The sequence below is a fragment of the Ahaetulla prasina genome, chromosome 5 (genome assembly GCF_028640845.1).
Source record: "Ahaetulla prasina isolate Xishuangbanna chromosome 5, ASM2864084v1, whole genome shotgun sequence".
NCBI lineage: Eukaryota > Metazoa > Chordata > Lepidosauria > Squamata > Colubridae > Ahaetulla > Ahaetulla prasina.
Window position 1 is genome coordinate 137668334 of NC_080543.1, and position 17042 is coordinate 137685375.

Genomic DNA, 17042 nt, shown 5'->3' on the forward strand with positions numbered 1-17042 from the left:
ATATGAACTGGAAGACTAAAGTTGTGTAGAAACCTTTCAGTAAAGAATGAGCAGCTACCAGTCCACCATTAAATACAGGAATCCTCAATTTATGGCCACGATTGAAAGCAGAATTTCCGCTGCTGACCAGAGCAGTTGTTCATGAGTTGCTCCCGATTTTATGACCATATTTTGCCACTTTTGTTAAGCGATTCGATGCAGTTGTTAAGTGAATCACATGGTCATTAAACAAATCTGGCTCCCCCCCCCCAACTTGTTTATTGGAAGCTGGCTGGGAAGGGGATTACATGATCCCAGGAAGCTGCAACCATTAAATACATGTCAGTGCTAGGCCCCGGAATTTTGATTCTATGACTGTAGAAACTCTGCAACAGTTGTAAGTGATAGGACCAGTTGTAAATTGCATTTTTCCATCCCCTTGAAACTTCTAATGGTGATAAGTCTTGAATTAATAGAACAATTAATCAGTGGAACAACTTGCCTCCAGAAGTTGTGGATGCTCCAACAGTTGGTCTCTTCTCTTCTCTTCTCTTCTCTTCTCTTCTCTTCTCTTCTCTCTCTCTCTCTCTCTCTCTCTCTCTTCTCTTTTCTCTCCCTCCCTCCCTCCCTCCCTGCTATTCTATTCTATTCTATTCTATTCTATTCTATTCTATTCTATTCTATTCTATTCTATTCTATTCTATTCTATTTTCTATTCTTTTCACTTTTTCCTCTTCTCTTCTCTTCTCTTCTCTTCTCTTCTCCTTCCCTCCCCACTCCCCTTCCATCCCAACCATTTTATTCATTACCTGTATTTAGGACTAAAATTCAAAAGTGGAAGAGCTTTCTGCTCCAAATGTGAAGAGTTACAGGCTTGTAAGACCTCTTGATAGATTGGCAGAACAATCTCTATTCAGCTCAATTTCATTTGCGAAAATGAAGTGCAAATAATTTATACTGAAATAATCCCCAAAGCTTCAACCAAAAACTATCTACCATTGACCTCACCCCATTCCTAAGAGGTCTGTAAGGGGCGTGCATAAGAGCACAAGCGTGCCTACCGTTCCTGTCCTATTGTTTTCTTTTGTTATATCCAATTAATATAGTTATTACATACTTATACTCATATATATGCTTATATAATGTATAATTATTTCATGCTTATGCTTATATATACTGTGTGAAATAAATAAATAAATAAAACAGAAGATTAAATTTAGCGGCAATGGATAGGCATTTACACACTGTCCTTTGCCTAAAATATAGTATTCTTTTCTTCAAAAGTCTGCATTATTTTACCGTAACATCGAATTATAGTCTTCATTACAAGCATATGTCTTACACACGACGTGCATTATTTATAAAATTTGCGTACTCCAAGTGAGTTTCTTCATTTTTTTTTACTTCAATTTGAAGTGAAATATACAACATAGTATTCAAATGCCTTTGCATTACATGGCCTTGAACATTTCTGAAATTCAAAATGTGACATTATAAACCTTTCTGGAATATTCTGTTCATTGACGTTATTCTGGCTATTGAATCTTCCTTTCCTTTGATAATATCCATCTTAATCAATCAGGTTAAATGGTGTTTTTTTTAAAAAAAATAGAAAGAAATCATTCCTTGTAACGGTCTTTGCTGTTTGTCACGATTTTTCATTCAGAAAAGCTGGCTCTTTTAAATAAGCAAAATTTGGTAAAGGCGAAGAAAAATAATGTGTGGGAAAAAGAGCAGAGAACTTGAGGGTGGCGTCAAGCGAGGAATCAGTCTAGAATCGCTACTTAGCCACAAACGAACTAAATCCAACCTCCCTTGAATCCCACTGATCCTGATCTAAGCGTGTCAAGAAGATTCCTGTGCACTGGCTCTTTAGCAATAAAATCAGTTTGATTAGACCTTCCCATGTGGACCTGATCCTTCATACCTGGCACACGGGCTGCTCCTTGAGGACTTTAGGGTTTCCGTTTTCAGGTACGTAGAACTGTATTTACTGACAGAAAAGTTTGTCAGTTCTGACTCAGCTCCGCAGCCGTTAACTTTAAACAGGCCTTGCCACCCCTTTCCTCTACAAACACCTGCACATTTCTGAACGTGCATCCCACCAAAAGCGACCATGACTTCTTCCACATCTCAATACACCCCTGGTTTATATTGCCGACCTCTGAAATTTACAGAATGTATGGATCATAATCTCCGGATTTGAGGAGAAAAATATGGAAATGCAACCAGCTTTTTGGCACTAGCAACGTCATTACAATGGGGCTGGTCTTTGCTAGGAAGTAGAGGGACAAGTTACTCCATAGATACAAATATGACATTGGCTTAAGAAGAAAATCACAGAAGGAAAGGCCTCCATCTTCTCCAGAAGGGTGTCGAAACCCAGAGTCTTCCCATAGTTGGTCTTCAAACGACAGATGCTTTCTCCTCTCTTCAATGGGAACCCAGGCACTTTTGAGAAGACAGGATGAACCATCTGCTCAGGTCTTCTGCTCAATCCACCCTTCGGTTGTCATTCCTGAAAACAAACGCAATCGAATCAAAGAAAGGGAATGAGGAATGCCTGTCATTTGCCAGCCTTTTATTGGCACGAGTGTCACTGCACTCCATAAATAAGTTGGAAGACCTCTGAAGAACATTACGTCCTTCACCATGATGATGAAGTAAACTAAAAGTAGAAACACTCGTTGCCACATGGTCCTCACCGTACTTAACTTTGCATCTATGGAATGTTAGCTGGGGACAATCTAGTTGGATGGACAAAACTAACAATCCCAATTGTTTAGAAGCAACTCTTCTCTTTCTTGATTGCACGCACCACAGCTCATCGTGTTGTGGTAAACACTAACCAGGATAGCATGAGGAAGGCGTAACCGGGTTTTTTTCAGTCTCCACCACTCATACTTTAGATGATTATTATCTAAGAAAAAAAGGCTACGTAGTGAGACCTTCACCTTCCAGTGTATGGCAGGTGGTAAGATTGGCCACCTACAGCAGAGAGTAAAGATTGAGTACAGATAGTTCTCAATTTATGGCCGCAATTGAGCCCAACATTTTTACTAGGTGAGACGATTTTTAAGTGTGTTTTACCCCATTTTATGATCTTGCTTGCCACGGTTGTTCATGTGAATCATTGCAGTTGTTAAATTAGTAACACGGTTGTTAAGTGAATCTGGCTTCCCCATTGACTTTGCTTGTCAGAAGGTCTGTTCTGTTCTGTTCTGTTCTGTTCTGTTCTATTCTATTCTATTCCATTCTATTCTATTCTATTCTTATTCTTATTCTCCTCTATTCTACTATTCTTCTCTCCACTCTACTCTATTCTACTCTACTCTACTCCTATTTCTATCTCTATTTCTATTTCTCTTCTCTTCTCTTCTCTGTTCCTATTCTATTCTATTCTATTCTATTCCATTCCATTCCATTCCATTCTATTCTTATTCTTATTCTCCTCTATTCTACTATTCTTCTCTCTACTCTACTCTACTCTACTCTACTCTACTCTATTCTATTCTACTCTACTCTACTCCTATTTCTATTTCTCTTCTCTTCTCTGTTTCTCTTCTATTCTCTTCTCTTCTCTTCTCTTCTCTTCTCTTCTCTTCTCTTCTCTTCTATTCTATTCCATTCCATTCCATTCTATTCTTATTCTCCTCTATTCTACTATTCTTCTCTCTACTCTACTCTACTCTACTCTACTCTACTCCTATTTCTATTTCTATTTCTCTTCTCTTCTCTGTTCCTATTCTATTCTATTCTATTCTATTCTATTCTATTCTATTCTATTCTATTCTATTCTATTCTATTCTTTTCTTTTCTTCCATCCCATCCCGTGGTGGGTTCCAAATTTTTTACTAACAGTTCTGTGGGTGTAGCTTGCTGGGCATGGCATGGCTTGGTGGGTATGCCTTGGTGGGCGTGGCACGGAAGGGATACTGTAAAATCTCCATTCCCACCCCACTCCAGGGGAAGGATACTGTAAAATCTCCATTTCCTCCCAATCAGCTGGGACTCGGGAGGCAAAGAATAGATGAGGCCGGGGCCAGTCACAGCTGGTATTTACTGTTTCTCCAAACTACTCAAAATTTCAGCTACTGGTTCTCCAGAACTGGTCAGAACCTGCTGAAACCCACCTCTGGTCCCGTCCCATCCCATTCCATCCCATCCCATCCCATCCCATCCCATCCCATCCCACTGTCTGCCAAGCAACAGAATTTTGTAAATAATGGGAAATGGCTTAAGTGCTGAGGAGATGAGCTGAAAATAAACTCAGGACTTTATTAACATGAACACCATATTTTAGAGTGAGAAAACAACCTAAGAAAGAGATCTTCAACTTTCCTTCCTCATCTTTGTGCTCCAAAAGGGAATATGGAATATTTACTACTCTTTATCTTAGCCATCTTAGCATATTTAATCAAAGTTAGGGGTATTTTTTTTTTGAGGCAGGGCTGGTCTGTTGTCATGGAAATAAATCAGGCGAAAGGACGGAGAACATGGCATTGAGACGTTGATAGTAGGAGAAGAGGCATTGGATGGGGCAACCTGCAACTTCAAATTTCTTTGCTATCTTATAACCTTGAGCTAGATTAAAAAATCCCTTGGCTCAGCATTGTGAACTCTCTTGGACCGGGTATAATTTAAATAGTTCTAACTTCTCCCATGTATCAGATTTTTTTTTTTTTAAAGTAGAATTGTAGTTGACTCACGTCAACTGAATGGACACTTCTTTTAAATGCAACCTTGACCCAACAAATTAACTTTTTGGGGTCAGCTTCTGAATGTCAGCAAAGATTTGAGTTGAATGCAATCTATTTTGAGCCACCAGATACATTAATTCAGATTCTACCAAGGGACGTATTTTCTTGCCTCTAACCGTGAAGATTATCTTCCTGTAGTGCAAATATGCGGAGTCAGGAGAAATAATGTAGTCAAAACATTTATCTTCGTAGAGACAAAACCCTGATTTATTTCTTTCAATGAATACATTCCAAGCTTCTCTTTTCCACATCGCCAAGACATTCTCATGGAATGCTCTAAAATGAACAACCTAATGCTAATCTTTTTTAGGTCCCTAATATATCCTTTGCCTCCTGAATATCTAAACAATTTTTCATTAAATGCATAATTCAGGAACCTCAGGGGTTGGGTTGATTGGGGTACCGAGATTAATTTAATCACAATTCCTTTTATTCGGTCTGGCCCTATTTAGGATCTTAAAATCTTTGAACTTAAAATCTTTGAATATAAGAATCAGTGTAAACTAAACCAAAACTTAGTTCCAGATCAGTGTGTCTCAAACTCGGCCCATTTAAGTTGTGTGGACTTTCAACTCCCAGCATGCAGGCTGGGGAATTCTGGGAGTTGAAGTCCGCACAACTTTAAATGGCTAAAGTTGAGAAATCCAATCCAGATAAAGCCTAGATACCATCACTCAGGTTGCTGTTCACTTAGGGACAGGAGTGGGCTTCAAAAATTTTAGCAAGGGGTTCTCTGCCTGGTTGCTGGTTCGGCGTGGCCTGGTTCGGCGTAGCCATGGTGGGCAGGCCTAGTCGGCCTCCTGCACCACGGCATGGAGGGACGTTTTTGTCCTCCCCAGGCTCTGGAGGCTTTCCTCAAGCCTCTGGGAGGGCAAAAACTACCTCCCCAAGCTCTGGAGGCTGGAAATGGGCCTATTTTCATCCTCCCTGAGCCTCCGCAGGCGCCTTGCATTCAAAACAGGTCGCATGGGGACTCCTGGGAGGGGAGGGGCAGGCAGGAGTGGGATTTGGGGGTTCTCTGAACTGCACAGAATCTTAGCTAGAGGTTCTTCCGAACCCCCGCGAACCCCCAGCAGCCCCACCCCTGCTTAGGGACCATTCAAAGTTACCAATGGCACTGAAAAAAAAAGTGACTTAGGACTTTTTAAAGCCAGTGTGGTAAAATCAAGGTTTGTATTTTTTGTTTTTTTTTAGTTTTTCGCACCCAGCTGCAGAAGGGACCATAACAAGGAACATTAAAATCAAAGCGCCAGGCAAATGCATTCATTTCAACAGCTCTCCCTGAGCTCCACCACCTGTTTCAATCCCTAAAGCATCAAAGGATAACGGCACCAGAATAAACTTCCAAGCAATTGTTCCTAAACTGTTTCAACTCCTACCCTCAAAACGACACTGCACACCAGAACAACTAGACACAAGGACAGTTTTTTCCCGAAGGCCATCACTCTGCTAAACAAATAATTCCCTCAACACTGTCAAACTATTTACTAAATCTGCATTACTATTAATCTTCTCATCGTCCACCAGGCTTAAAGTTGCCAAGGTTGGAGACCGCTGGTCTATTCAATGGGGTTTTTTGGGGGGGGATTTTTGGGAGTTGCTGCTCCCTCCTTCCTAGGGCTGAAAGAGGGGGACTGAGTGACTAACTCAAGGTCACCCAGCTAGCTGAAATTCAGGGACTAGAATTCAGTCGCCTTTAACCAGTACATCAAACAAGTTCTCAAGGAAGAATTAAGGAGAATTAAGGTAACTTTGACACCCGTACGGCTAATAATGATTTCAGCCTGTCTCATTGGTCAGCAGTCATATTTGCTATGCTGGGAAATTGATGGCGCTAGGAGACAGGCCTCGCATGAAATCGGAACCGAACAGCATCCTTGTCATTCTCGTTCAGTGCAATAAAACTGCCCCGAGATCCCTCTCTGCATGTTGCTTATTTGAAACTGGGTTTGCACTTGTCAAACTGGGACTGATCTGAAATGCGCTGGACAAACTGCGAGAGGTGTCTTGGGTTCCAAACAGAAGCTGTGTTCCCTCTATTTTTTATTTTGTTAAAGCCAATGCAATCCTAAATTGCATTAACAGAGGGATTGAATCAAGATCAAGGGATATACTAATACCACTCTATAATGTCTTAGTAAGACCACACCTAGAATACTGTATCCAGTTCTGGTCACCACACTATAAAAAAGATGTTGAGATTCTGAAAAGAGTGCAGAGAAGAGCAACCAGGATGATGAGGGGACTGGGGGCTGAAACATACGACGAACAGTTGCTGGAACTGGGCATGGCTAGTCTAGCAAAGAGAAGGACCAGGGAGACAGGATAGCAGTCTTCCAATATTTGAGGGGCTGCCACAGAGAGGAAGGGGGCAAGCTTCTTTTCCAAAGCCCCCGAAGGCCAGAGAAGGAATAATGGATGGAAACTGACCAAGGAGAGATTCAACCTGGAAATGAGGAGAAATTTTCTGATAGTGAGAACAATCAACCAATGGAACAGAAGTTGCATTCGGAAGTTATGGGAGCTTCATCCCTGGAGGATTTCAAGAAGAGACTGGACTGCCATCTGTCAGAAATGATGTAGGGTCTCCTGCTTGGGTGGCGGGTTGGATTAGATGACCTACAAGGTCCCTTCCAACTCTGTTGTTCTATATTCAATGGAACAGAAGTTGCCTTCGGAAGTTGTGGGAGCTTCATCACTGGAGGCTTTCAAGAAGAGACTGGAGTGCCATCCACCAGAAATGGTGTAGTAGAGTCTCCTGCTTGAGCAGCGGGTTGGACTACATAATCCACCAGCTCCCTTCCAACTCTGGTATTCTGTATTTGCACAGGGAGCTAGATATGTCTACCCTATCAAAGAGAAGGATTGTGGGGACATGATATTGACTCATTCTCTAAGGTACACGAATGCAAGACAAGAAGTCATGTTAAGGACAGACCCAACTTTAGAAGTAGGGAGAACTTTTCTGACAGTAGAATAGCTTGCCTCCTGGAGTTGTAGGTGAACTCTCAGTGGAGGCTTCCAAAACTAGACAGGACAACCAAATGAGTGGAATGGCATATGGTCTCCAGCCTTGAATAGGGGGTTAGACTAGAAGACCTCTGAGGTTCCTTCCAATCCTATGATTCTAACTTTGAGGACCTTAAGTCCAGTCTTTTCTTAAAAGCTTCCAGTGATGAAGTACCACAACTTCTGGAGGCAGCTTCTTTTCCACTGATTAATTGTTCTCGCTGTTAGGAAGTTTCGCCTTAATTTCAGGTTAGAAATAGACTAGAATAACAGTGTTGGAAGGTACCTTGAGATCTTCTAGTCCAACCCCTTGGTGAGGCAGGAAACCTTATACCATTTCAGAGAAATGATTATCCAATCTCTTCTTAAAAACCTCCAGTGTTGGAGCATTCACAACTTCTGGAGGCAAATTATTCCACTGATTAATTGAACTAACTCTCAGGAAAATTTCTTTTTAGTTCTAAGTTGCTTCTCTCCTTGATGAGTTTCCATTCATGGTTTCTGGTCTTGCCTTTGGGTGCTCTGGAAAATAAGTTGACCCCTTCCTCTTTGGGGCAGCCCTTCAGATACTGGAAGACTGCTATCATGTCTTTTTCTTTTCATTAAACTAGACAAACCCAATTCCTGCAATGTTCTTTTAGCCTCCAGGTCTTTAATCATCCTAGTTCAGGGGTCTTCAAACTTGGCAGCTTTAAGACTTGTGGACTTCAACTCCCAGAATTCTCCAGCTATGCTGGCTGGAGAATTCTGGGAGTTGAAGTCCACAAGTCTTAAAGCTGCCAAGTTTGGAGACCCCTGAACTAGCTGTTCTTCTCTGCCCTTTTTCCAAACTCTCAACTTCTTTTTTGTAGTGTGGTGACCAAAGCAGGATGCAGTATTCCAGGTGGGGGTCTTATGGGGACACTTTTATTCCCCCCCCACATCCTCCCCAAATGTGTCTGCAAAGGAGGGGTGGGGGGAGTTGATTAAAAACCAGAAATCAATTCGAGCCCAGAGCTATTATAACGACGCTTCTGCTGTTATTTATGACTTCGGCTTCCTCTCTCACAAAGAGTCCTTTTGCTGGGTCCCCCCCCCCACTCCTCCTCCTGTTCCTCTCTAGCAGCTGTTCTCCATGTTGCATCTTGAGTGATGATGAGGTCCTGAAAGTGTTTTTTTGGAACAGATGGCTAGGAGTATGCTGGGGAATGTGCCAGCAGAGAGCTGGGGGGATGCCAAATCCTGCAGTGACTGAGTGTTTTCGGTTCCAGCTCGCGTGCCTTTCCCCTGCCCTCTGCCCCGACTGGCGCCAGTAGGACTTCCCAACCAGTACTCCGAACATCTGGAGTCTGCGACTGCCAGAAGACCAAAGGGGGGGGGAGCAGGAGGAGGAGGAGGGAAGCCCTCCCTGCTCAGCTCAGCTCAGCTTCCCTAGGCTCCACAAAATTGCTCACCAGCGAAATAACTAATCAGAACCAAAAAGGCCTCTGTGCAGGCACCCACACACCGCACGGAGGGGCTTGCAAGCTAACCAGCTACAGGTCAACGGCCTCCCCCCCCACTCTCTTCCAACGAGGGGTGTGTGTGGGGGTGGGTGGGAGGAAGGCTTGTTAGGTTCGGAAAAACTAATGAAGCAAAGAATATTATCTTTCAAATGCTGGAGACAGAGTGGCGGGTGGAGGCAGAGGAGGGGAAGGAAGGCGGGGGGGGGGGGGAAACTCGGTGCTTCTCTCGGAGGTATTTTCCAGCCGACGAAGGAATGATGGGATTGACTTTTGGAAGGATCATGCTAGGGTTCTGGGTCTGAAAGGCCTGAGGACGTGGAAGTAATAGAAAAACAGAATAACACAGTTGGGAGAGACCTTGGAGGTCTTCTAGTCCTACCCCTGCTCAAGCAGGAAACCTTAAAAAGTAAAGGTTCCCCATGCTAGTCGTTCCCAACTCTAGGGGACGGTGCTCATCTCCGTTTCAAAGCCGAAGAGCCAACGCTGTCCGAAGACGTCTCCGTGTTCATGTGGCCGGCATGACTCAAGGCCAAAGGCGCACGGAACGCTGTTCCCTTCCCAACAAAGGTGGTCCCTATTTTTCTACTTGCATACTTTTTACCTACTTTCAAACTGCTAGGTTGGCAGAAGCTGGGACAAGGAACAGGAGCTCACCCCGTTACGCGGCAGCGCTAGGGATTCGAACCGCTGAGCTGCCGACCTTTCAATTGACAAGCTCAGCATCTTATCCACTGAGCCACCACATCCCTTATACCCTTTCAAATGGTTGTCCAATCTCTTAAAAACGTCCAGTGTTGGAGCATTCACAACTTCTGGAGGGAAGTTGGTCCACTTATTAATTGTTCTGTCAGGAAATTTCTCCTTAGTTCTAAGTTGCTTCTCTCCTGGATTAGTTTCCACCCATTGCTTCTTGTCCTGCCCTCAGTTGCTTTGGAGAATAGTTTGATTCCCTCTTCTTTGTGGCAGCCCCTGAGATATTGGAACACTGCTATCACGTCTCCCCTAGTCCAGTGGTTAAATACAAATTTTTTTACTACTGGTTCTGTGGGTGTGGCTTGGTGGGCGTGGCAGGGGAAGGATACTGCAAAATCCCCATTCCCTCCCCACTCTAGGACCAGCCAGAGGTGGTATTTGCCGGTTCTCCGAACTGCTCAAAATGTCCACTACCGGTTCTCCAGAACTGGTCAGAACCTGCTGGATTTCACCAATGCTGTAGTTCTTCTTTTCATCAAACTAGACCTGCCCATTTCCTGCAACTGTTCTTTGTATATTTTAATTTCCAGCCTCTTGATCATCTTTGCTGCTCTTCTCTGCACTCTTTCCAGAGTCTCAAGATCTTTTTTTATAAAATGGTAATATGGGCCACTCATAATAGAACGCTTTGAAAGAAGGGATCCAGGGAAGGATTAGCAAGGACCCCTGGAGATCCAGGTAGGAAATCTCTGGATCCTGATGTCAGCTGACAATTAGGTAGGGCAGAAAGAGCCCACTGGGAATGGCCACAGAGAAAGCATATAGCTTAGTGCTTGACTTACGACCAGAACGTAGTTCAAAATTTCTGTTGCTAAGAGAGTTTTGCCCCATTTTGCAACCTTTCTTGCCACGGTCGTTCAGTGAATCTTGGCAGTTCTTAAGTTATGAAACACGGTTGTTAAGTGAATCTGGCTTCCCCCCCATTGGCTTTGCTTGTCAGAAGGTTGCAAAAGGGCCTGGGACACTGCGACCGTCATAAATATGAGTCAGTCGCCAAGTGTCTGAATTTTGATCACGTGACCGTAGGGACGCTACAACGGTCATAAGTGTGAAAAATGGTCGTAAGTCCCTTTTTTCAGTGCTGTTATAACTACGAAAGGTTACTAAGCGAACTGTTGTACGTCTGTACTTCTTGCTGGACAGCAAAAACCCAACAAACACAGGGATGTAGAAAAAACGGCATTGCCACCATCACACAATGAGGAACAGACGTAACAAACATGGTATCCTTGTAAAGGCCCAGGTTGTGTGTGGGGATTAACTCTGCCCCAACTTTGCATATGATTTACTTGGATTATTTAATTACTCACAACCCAGAGAAGCAGCTGAATTGAACTTTTGTCCACTAAAAATATTTGAAAATATCCCACAGTAATAGTTGAGGTAGGTTGGCCTCATTTCAACTAGAAATATCTCTCCAGGGTCATTTCTCATTCTAAGGGTGAAATATTTCTTATTGATTTACATGCCACCTTAATTCTTCTTAATTTTTAAATAAACAACTCAAGGTGGTGACAAAAATCTAATATTCTTTCCTTCTCTTACCCCCAGTCCCACAACTACAACCCTTTGAGGTGGGATGGGCTGAGAGAGAGTGACTGGCTCAAAGTCCCCCAGATGGCTTTCCTGGCTAAAGCGGGACTAGAACTCCCGGTCTCCTGGTGATTGGCCCAAAGTCACCCAGCCAGCTTTCATTTGAAAGGCAGGACTAGAACTCCCAGTCTCCTGCTGATTGGCCCAAAATTATCCAGCTGACTTTCATGGTTAAGGCAGGACTAGAACTCCCAGTCTCCTGGTGATTGGCCCAAAGTCACTCACCTGGCTTTCATGGCTCAGGCAGGACTAGAATTCCCAGTCTCCTGGTGATTGGCCCAAAATCACCCAGCTGGCTTTCATGTCTAAGGTGGGACTAGAACTCCTGGTCTCCCACTTTCTAGCCTGGTGTTTTAATCAAGTGAGATTAAGATATAGGCCACTTTTTGTGAACTTTTGGCTGTAAATAAACATGCTTTTTATTATGAAAGCTAAATTGGACAGTTTTCAGAAACGGTCCTGTTATTAAGGGATGAGAAGGGGGGTGGGTGGGAAGAATAATTTCCTTCTCAGAAAGAATTATACTTGTCAAAGTTGCTAAACGGCCCATTAAAAACTTCAAATATCTTCTTTTTCTTTTTTTGAAAGAAGATTTCTTTTAAAGGCCTATTGATGGCGATTAGGAGGAGGAGGAGGAGGTGATTGTCATGGCTAAACCATTTCTTGGCCCCTTATCAGACCATGAAGGAATTCAGCATCTGAGCAAAGGAAATTGGACAGAGCAGAATGCAACATTTCTTCCTTTCCTTTCCTATTGTAAAAACAAATAGAAGGAGGGAAAAAAGAAGAAGAAGAAAAAAAAACCCAAATTCCATGCAGTAAAAAGGAGATAGTGGATCATGGAAGGGGACTCACAAGCCCAGTAAAAATATAACATCTGGAGCCTCTGCCTGCCAGGAGAGGCGTGAACCAGCTGTTTTTGGGGAAGTGTGAAAAATTGAACCAGGGTAGAGAAAACTCATCGGCAACCGGGGTGAACAGGACTGGGCTAGAGGAAGAGCGAGAACCATCCATGGGACCAGCTTCACCGAATCCTTCAAAAGACAGGAAGGAGATCCCAGAATGGGATCTGTAGAGATTCTCCGTCCTCCAGGTCAGGGTTGTCCCAAAGGTGCTTTTTCAGGAAGCAACTGGACTTCCTTGTTTGTTCCTTTTGAAGACCTTTCGCTTCTCATCCAAGAAGCTTCTTCAGCTCGGTCAGGATGGTGGGGAAGGGATGGATTGATATTCCTTGAAGACAGCTGGTCATTTGCATCCTTTTAGAGAGTCATTAGAGGTCACCTGAGTGATGCGAATGGGTGTGACTACAACACAGTCAGCAATTCCAAAAAGGCTCCACATCCATTTGCACTGCTCAGGTGACCCTGAGGACACAGATGAACCTCCAAGTGGCCTCAACGACTCTCTAAAAGGATGCAAATGACCAGCTGTCTGCAAGGAATATCAATCTTTCCATTCCTCACCATCCACTCAGAGCTGAAGAAGCTCCTTGGATGAGAAGCGAAATGCCTTCAAAAGAAAAAACAAGAAAGTTCAGTTGCCTCCTGAAAAAGCTCCTTTGGGACTAGTAGGGGATGCTAAAATGGAATTGCAGCCGAAAAAGCAAGGAACACCCGAGTTATACTGTTCACACAAGCATACAGGTGGACCTTGGCTTACAATCACAGTTGAGCCTAGAATTACAGTCATAAGTTGTTGCGGTCATTAAACGAGGCACCTGTACAATGCCGGCTCTCCCCATTGTGGTTGTTATGTGGAGCATGGGGTTTCCTGGGGGGGAGGGGGGAGGAGAGATCCCCAGTATTCAACACAAGCAGTTATAACAACCATATAACCAACGGTTATACAACCATATTACTAACTTAACAACCGCAGCGATTCACTGAACAAGAAAGCATCAAGGAAGGTGGTAAAAGGGTGAAACTCATTTAGCAACTGCCTCGCTTAGCGACAGAAACTTTGGGGGTCCACTGTGGTCATATGTCGAGGACTACCTGTGCTGTGTCTACGGCTCCCGGTAAGAAAGACCGCCTGAGTCAGGAAAGAGGGAACTTCCTGATGACCTTGAAGGAGACTTTGGCATTTGCACAGCCCAGCTGGCGGGACTCATCTGACATTGGGGGAGGGCTGGAAACAGTTTTCTCTGATTTTCCCAGGTCACCCACGGAAAGTGAAAGCAGTCGTGGCATTTGGGAGTGGACATGTGGAGCTGGCTAAATATTCCTGCTTCCTTAACGCTGCTTTTAGGAACACGAACAAGTCAAGGGAAGGATGTTAAAACTGCATCTTCCCCAGCTGGGGGAAGACCAGTATTATTCTACACAATATCTGTTGCCCCATGAAGGAAAGAAGGAAAGAAGGAAGGAAGGAAGATGGAGAAAAGAAAGAAGGAAGAAAGGAGGAGGGAGGGAGGGAGGAAAAGAAAGGAGGGGAGGGAGCATGAGAAGGAGGAAGGAAGGAAGGAGGATAGAAAAAAGAAGGAAGGGGGAGGAAGGGAGGAGGGAAGAGAAATGAGGGGAGGGAGAGAGAGGAGGAGGAAGGAAGGGAGGGAGGGAGAGAGAGAGAGAGATAAAGAAAGAAAGAAAGAAAGAAAGAAAGAAAGAAAGAAAGAAAACCCAAGCACATAGCCAAAGTTCTGCATCTCTTGCTTTGTTTAACATTCTTAAACCTTGCATAACTCCATCAAGGTTATTCAAACCCAAAAGAATGTGTTTAAAACAGAAAAAAAAGGAAAGACCCAGCGCTTGATGGTAGAAGAATATAAATCACTGGGGTGGGGGGGTGGGGGGACCCTTAAAGATAAGAGACTGATGAAAGCACCAAACAGCAGCCGCTGCAAATCTCGACAAAGTCCCAGAACGGCAGAGCCCTCCCTCCCTCCCTCCCTTCCAGCTGGCTCTCTTCTCCTCCGACGCGAAACCTACCTTCCTTTTTTTAGACCTCCCTTCGGCCTGCAGGGTCCGGGTGCATTGCTCCACACATTCCGAGAAGCTCAGGTTACTGTGATCCGCGCTGTAATCCAGGTCGGCCAGTCTAGCCAAGGAGAGGATGTAGTTACAGGCGATCCTTAGGATGGCCAGCTTGGATAACTTCTGCCCGTAGGAATAGCAGGGAACCTGCAAAGGACAGCAGGACACATGGGGTCAGATCATCAGGACCACCTGTGAACGGAGAAACAGAAGTCTTGTGGTTCCCAGGACCCAAGTGTCATAGAACCCAGAAGAACAGAGTTGGAAGGGACCTTGGAGGTCTTCTACTCTGACCCCCTGCTCGAACAGGACACCCTCTGCCATTCCAGGCTGGGCTGAGTAAGAGTGATTGGCCCAAAGTCCCCCAAATGGAGTTCATGGCTAAGGCGGGACTAGAACTCCCGGTCTCCTGGTGATTGGCCCAAAGTCCCCCAGATGGAGTTCATGGCTAAGGTGGGACTAGAACTCCCGGTCTCCTGGTGATTGGCCCAAAGTCCCCCAGATGGAGTTCATGGCTAAGGTGGGACTACAACTCCCGGTCTCCTGGTGATTGGCCCAAAGTCCCCCAGTTGAAGTTCATGGCTAAGGCGGGACTACAACTCCCGGTCTCCTGGTGATTGGCCCAAAGTCCCCCAGATGGCGTTCATGGCTAAGGCGGGACTACAACTCCCGGTCTCCTGGTGATTGGCCCAAAGTCCCCCAGATGGAGTTCATGGCTAAGGCGGGACTAGAACTCCCGGTCTCCTGGTGACTGGCCCAAAGTCCCCCAGATGGCGTTCATGGCTAAGGCGGGACTACAACTCCCGGTCTCCTGGTGATTGGCCCAAAGTCCCCCAGATGGCGTTCATGGCTAAGGCGGGACTACAACTCCCGGTCTCCTGGTGATTGGCCCAAAGTCCCCCAGATGGTGTTCATGGCTAAGGCGGGACTAGAACTCCCGGTCTCCTGGTGACTGGCCCAAAGTCCCCCAGATGGCGTTCATGGCTAAGGCGGGACTACAACTCCCGGTCTCCTGGTGATTGGCCCAAAGTCATCCAGATGGCGTTCATGGCGGTCTCCTGGTGATTGGCCCAAAGTCACCCAGATGGCGTTCATGGCTAAGGCGGGACTACAACTCCCGGTCTCCTGGTGATTGGCCCAAAGTCTGGTTTTCGTAGCTAAGGCAGGACTAGAACTCCCAGTCTCTTACTTTGTGGCCTGGTGCCTTAACAAGACCCAACAGACTCTCTTCCACTAATTACTAATAAACCAAAGGAGAAATGTGAACAATCCAGAAACAAGAATGCAACTTCCATTGGATAAAATTAGACTTTTTTTTTTTTTTAAATCAGGTTTGCTATTCCAGCACCTCCTTAAACTCAGTTCCGAATATCCAGGTTTCAACATGGCCAGGGAAGCTTCCCCAGTTTTAAGCTAATCTGTCAACTGTGTCCCTTTGGCCATAATATCGGCTTTGATAATAGCAATCATACTTAACTCCCAGCATGCTTTAAATGGGGCGCTTTTACGTGCCAAACGTCTAGTAAGTCTGACGGATGCAAAGCTGAACGGGAGTCATCCTGCAGACTTCAGGAATTAATTCTTTTCTTAAAACGACTCTGCTCGCTGCTAATCCGCTTCCAGGCAGAATTCAGAATGCAGGGCGTTGAGAAATTCGCAGAAGGTTTCAAAGGAAGTGGCTCGACTTCAAAATGGACGGTTCCAATTTTTTAATGCTCCGAATGGTTCACGTCCAGGTCAGGGCCTTGAAACACCCCATTTCAGAGCGGTAGAAAAACAGTTTATGACATAGAATCCTAGGACTGGAAGGGATCTCGGAGATCTTCTAATCCAGCCCAGTGGCCTAGTAAAAAATTTTTTACTACTGGTTATCTGGGCATGGCTTGGTAGGCATGGCAAGGAAGGATACTGCAAAATCTCCATTTCCACCCCACTCCAGGGGGAAGGATACTGCAAAATCCTAATTCCCTCCCCACTCCTGGGGGAAGGATATTGCAAAATCTCCATTCCCACCCCACTCTGGGACCAGCCAGAGGTGGTATTTACCAGTTATCTGAACTACTCAAAATTTCTGCTACCGGTTCTCCGAACTATTCAAAATTTCCGCTACGGGTTCTCCAGAACCTGTCAGAACCTGCTGGATTTCACCCCTGGTCCAGCCCCCTATTCACGACAGTAGTCTTTATATACCATCCTGGTCAAATGGTTGTCTAGTTTATTCTTGAAAATCTCCAGTGAAACCATAACTCAGGGAGGCAAGGCATTAAGTAATGATTAATTGTTCTTGTTGTCGGGAAATTTTCCCTTGGTTTTAAGTTGGAATGTCTTCTTGATAAGTCTCCACCTGTTACTTCTTATTCGGCTCTCTGGTTCTTTGGAGCATATGCTGAGCCCCATCTTCTCTGTGACAGCCTTTCAAAGGGACTGGACTAGAAGACCTCTGAGGTCCCTTCCACCTCTTTTATTCTGTATAAGGCTTCTTCTTTAGGCAGGGG

The 17042-nt window shown here is 44.7% G+C and overlaps 1 protein-coding gene across 1 annotated transcript in view; it reads right to left on the reverse strand.

The window, feature by feature from the left end:
* Positions 1–1364: 1364 nt before the first annotated feature.
* ATOH8 (atonal bHLH transcription factor 8) overlaps positions 1365–17042 on the reverse strand; it is a 29239-nt gene continuing 13561 nt past the window's right edge. The window contains exons 2-3 of the mRNA XM_058186417.1: positions 14503–14694; positions 1365–2497 (exon numbers count right to left, since the gene is read on the reverse strand). Of these exons, the coding sequence (XP_058042400.1) occupies positions 2492–2497; positions 14503–14694 (198 nt within the window). The 3' untranslated portion in view covers positions 1365–2491. The remainder of the gene's footprint in view (positions 2498–14502; positions 14695–17042) is intronic.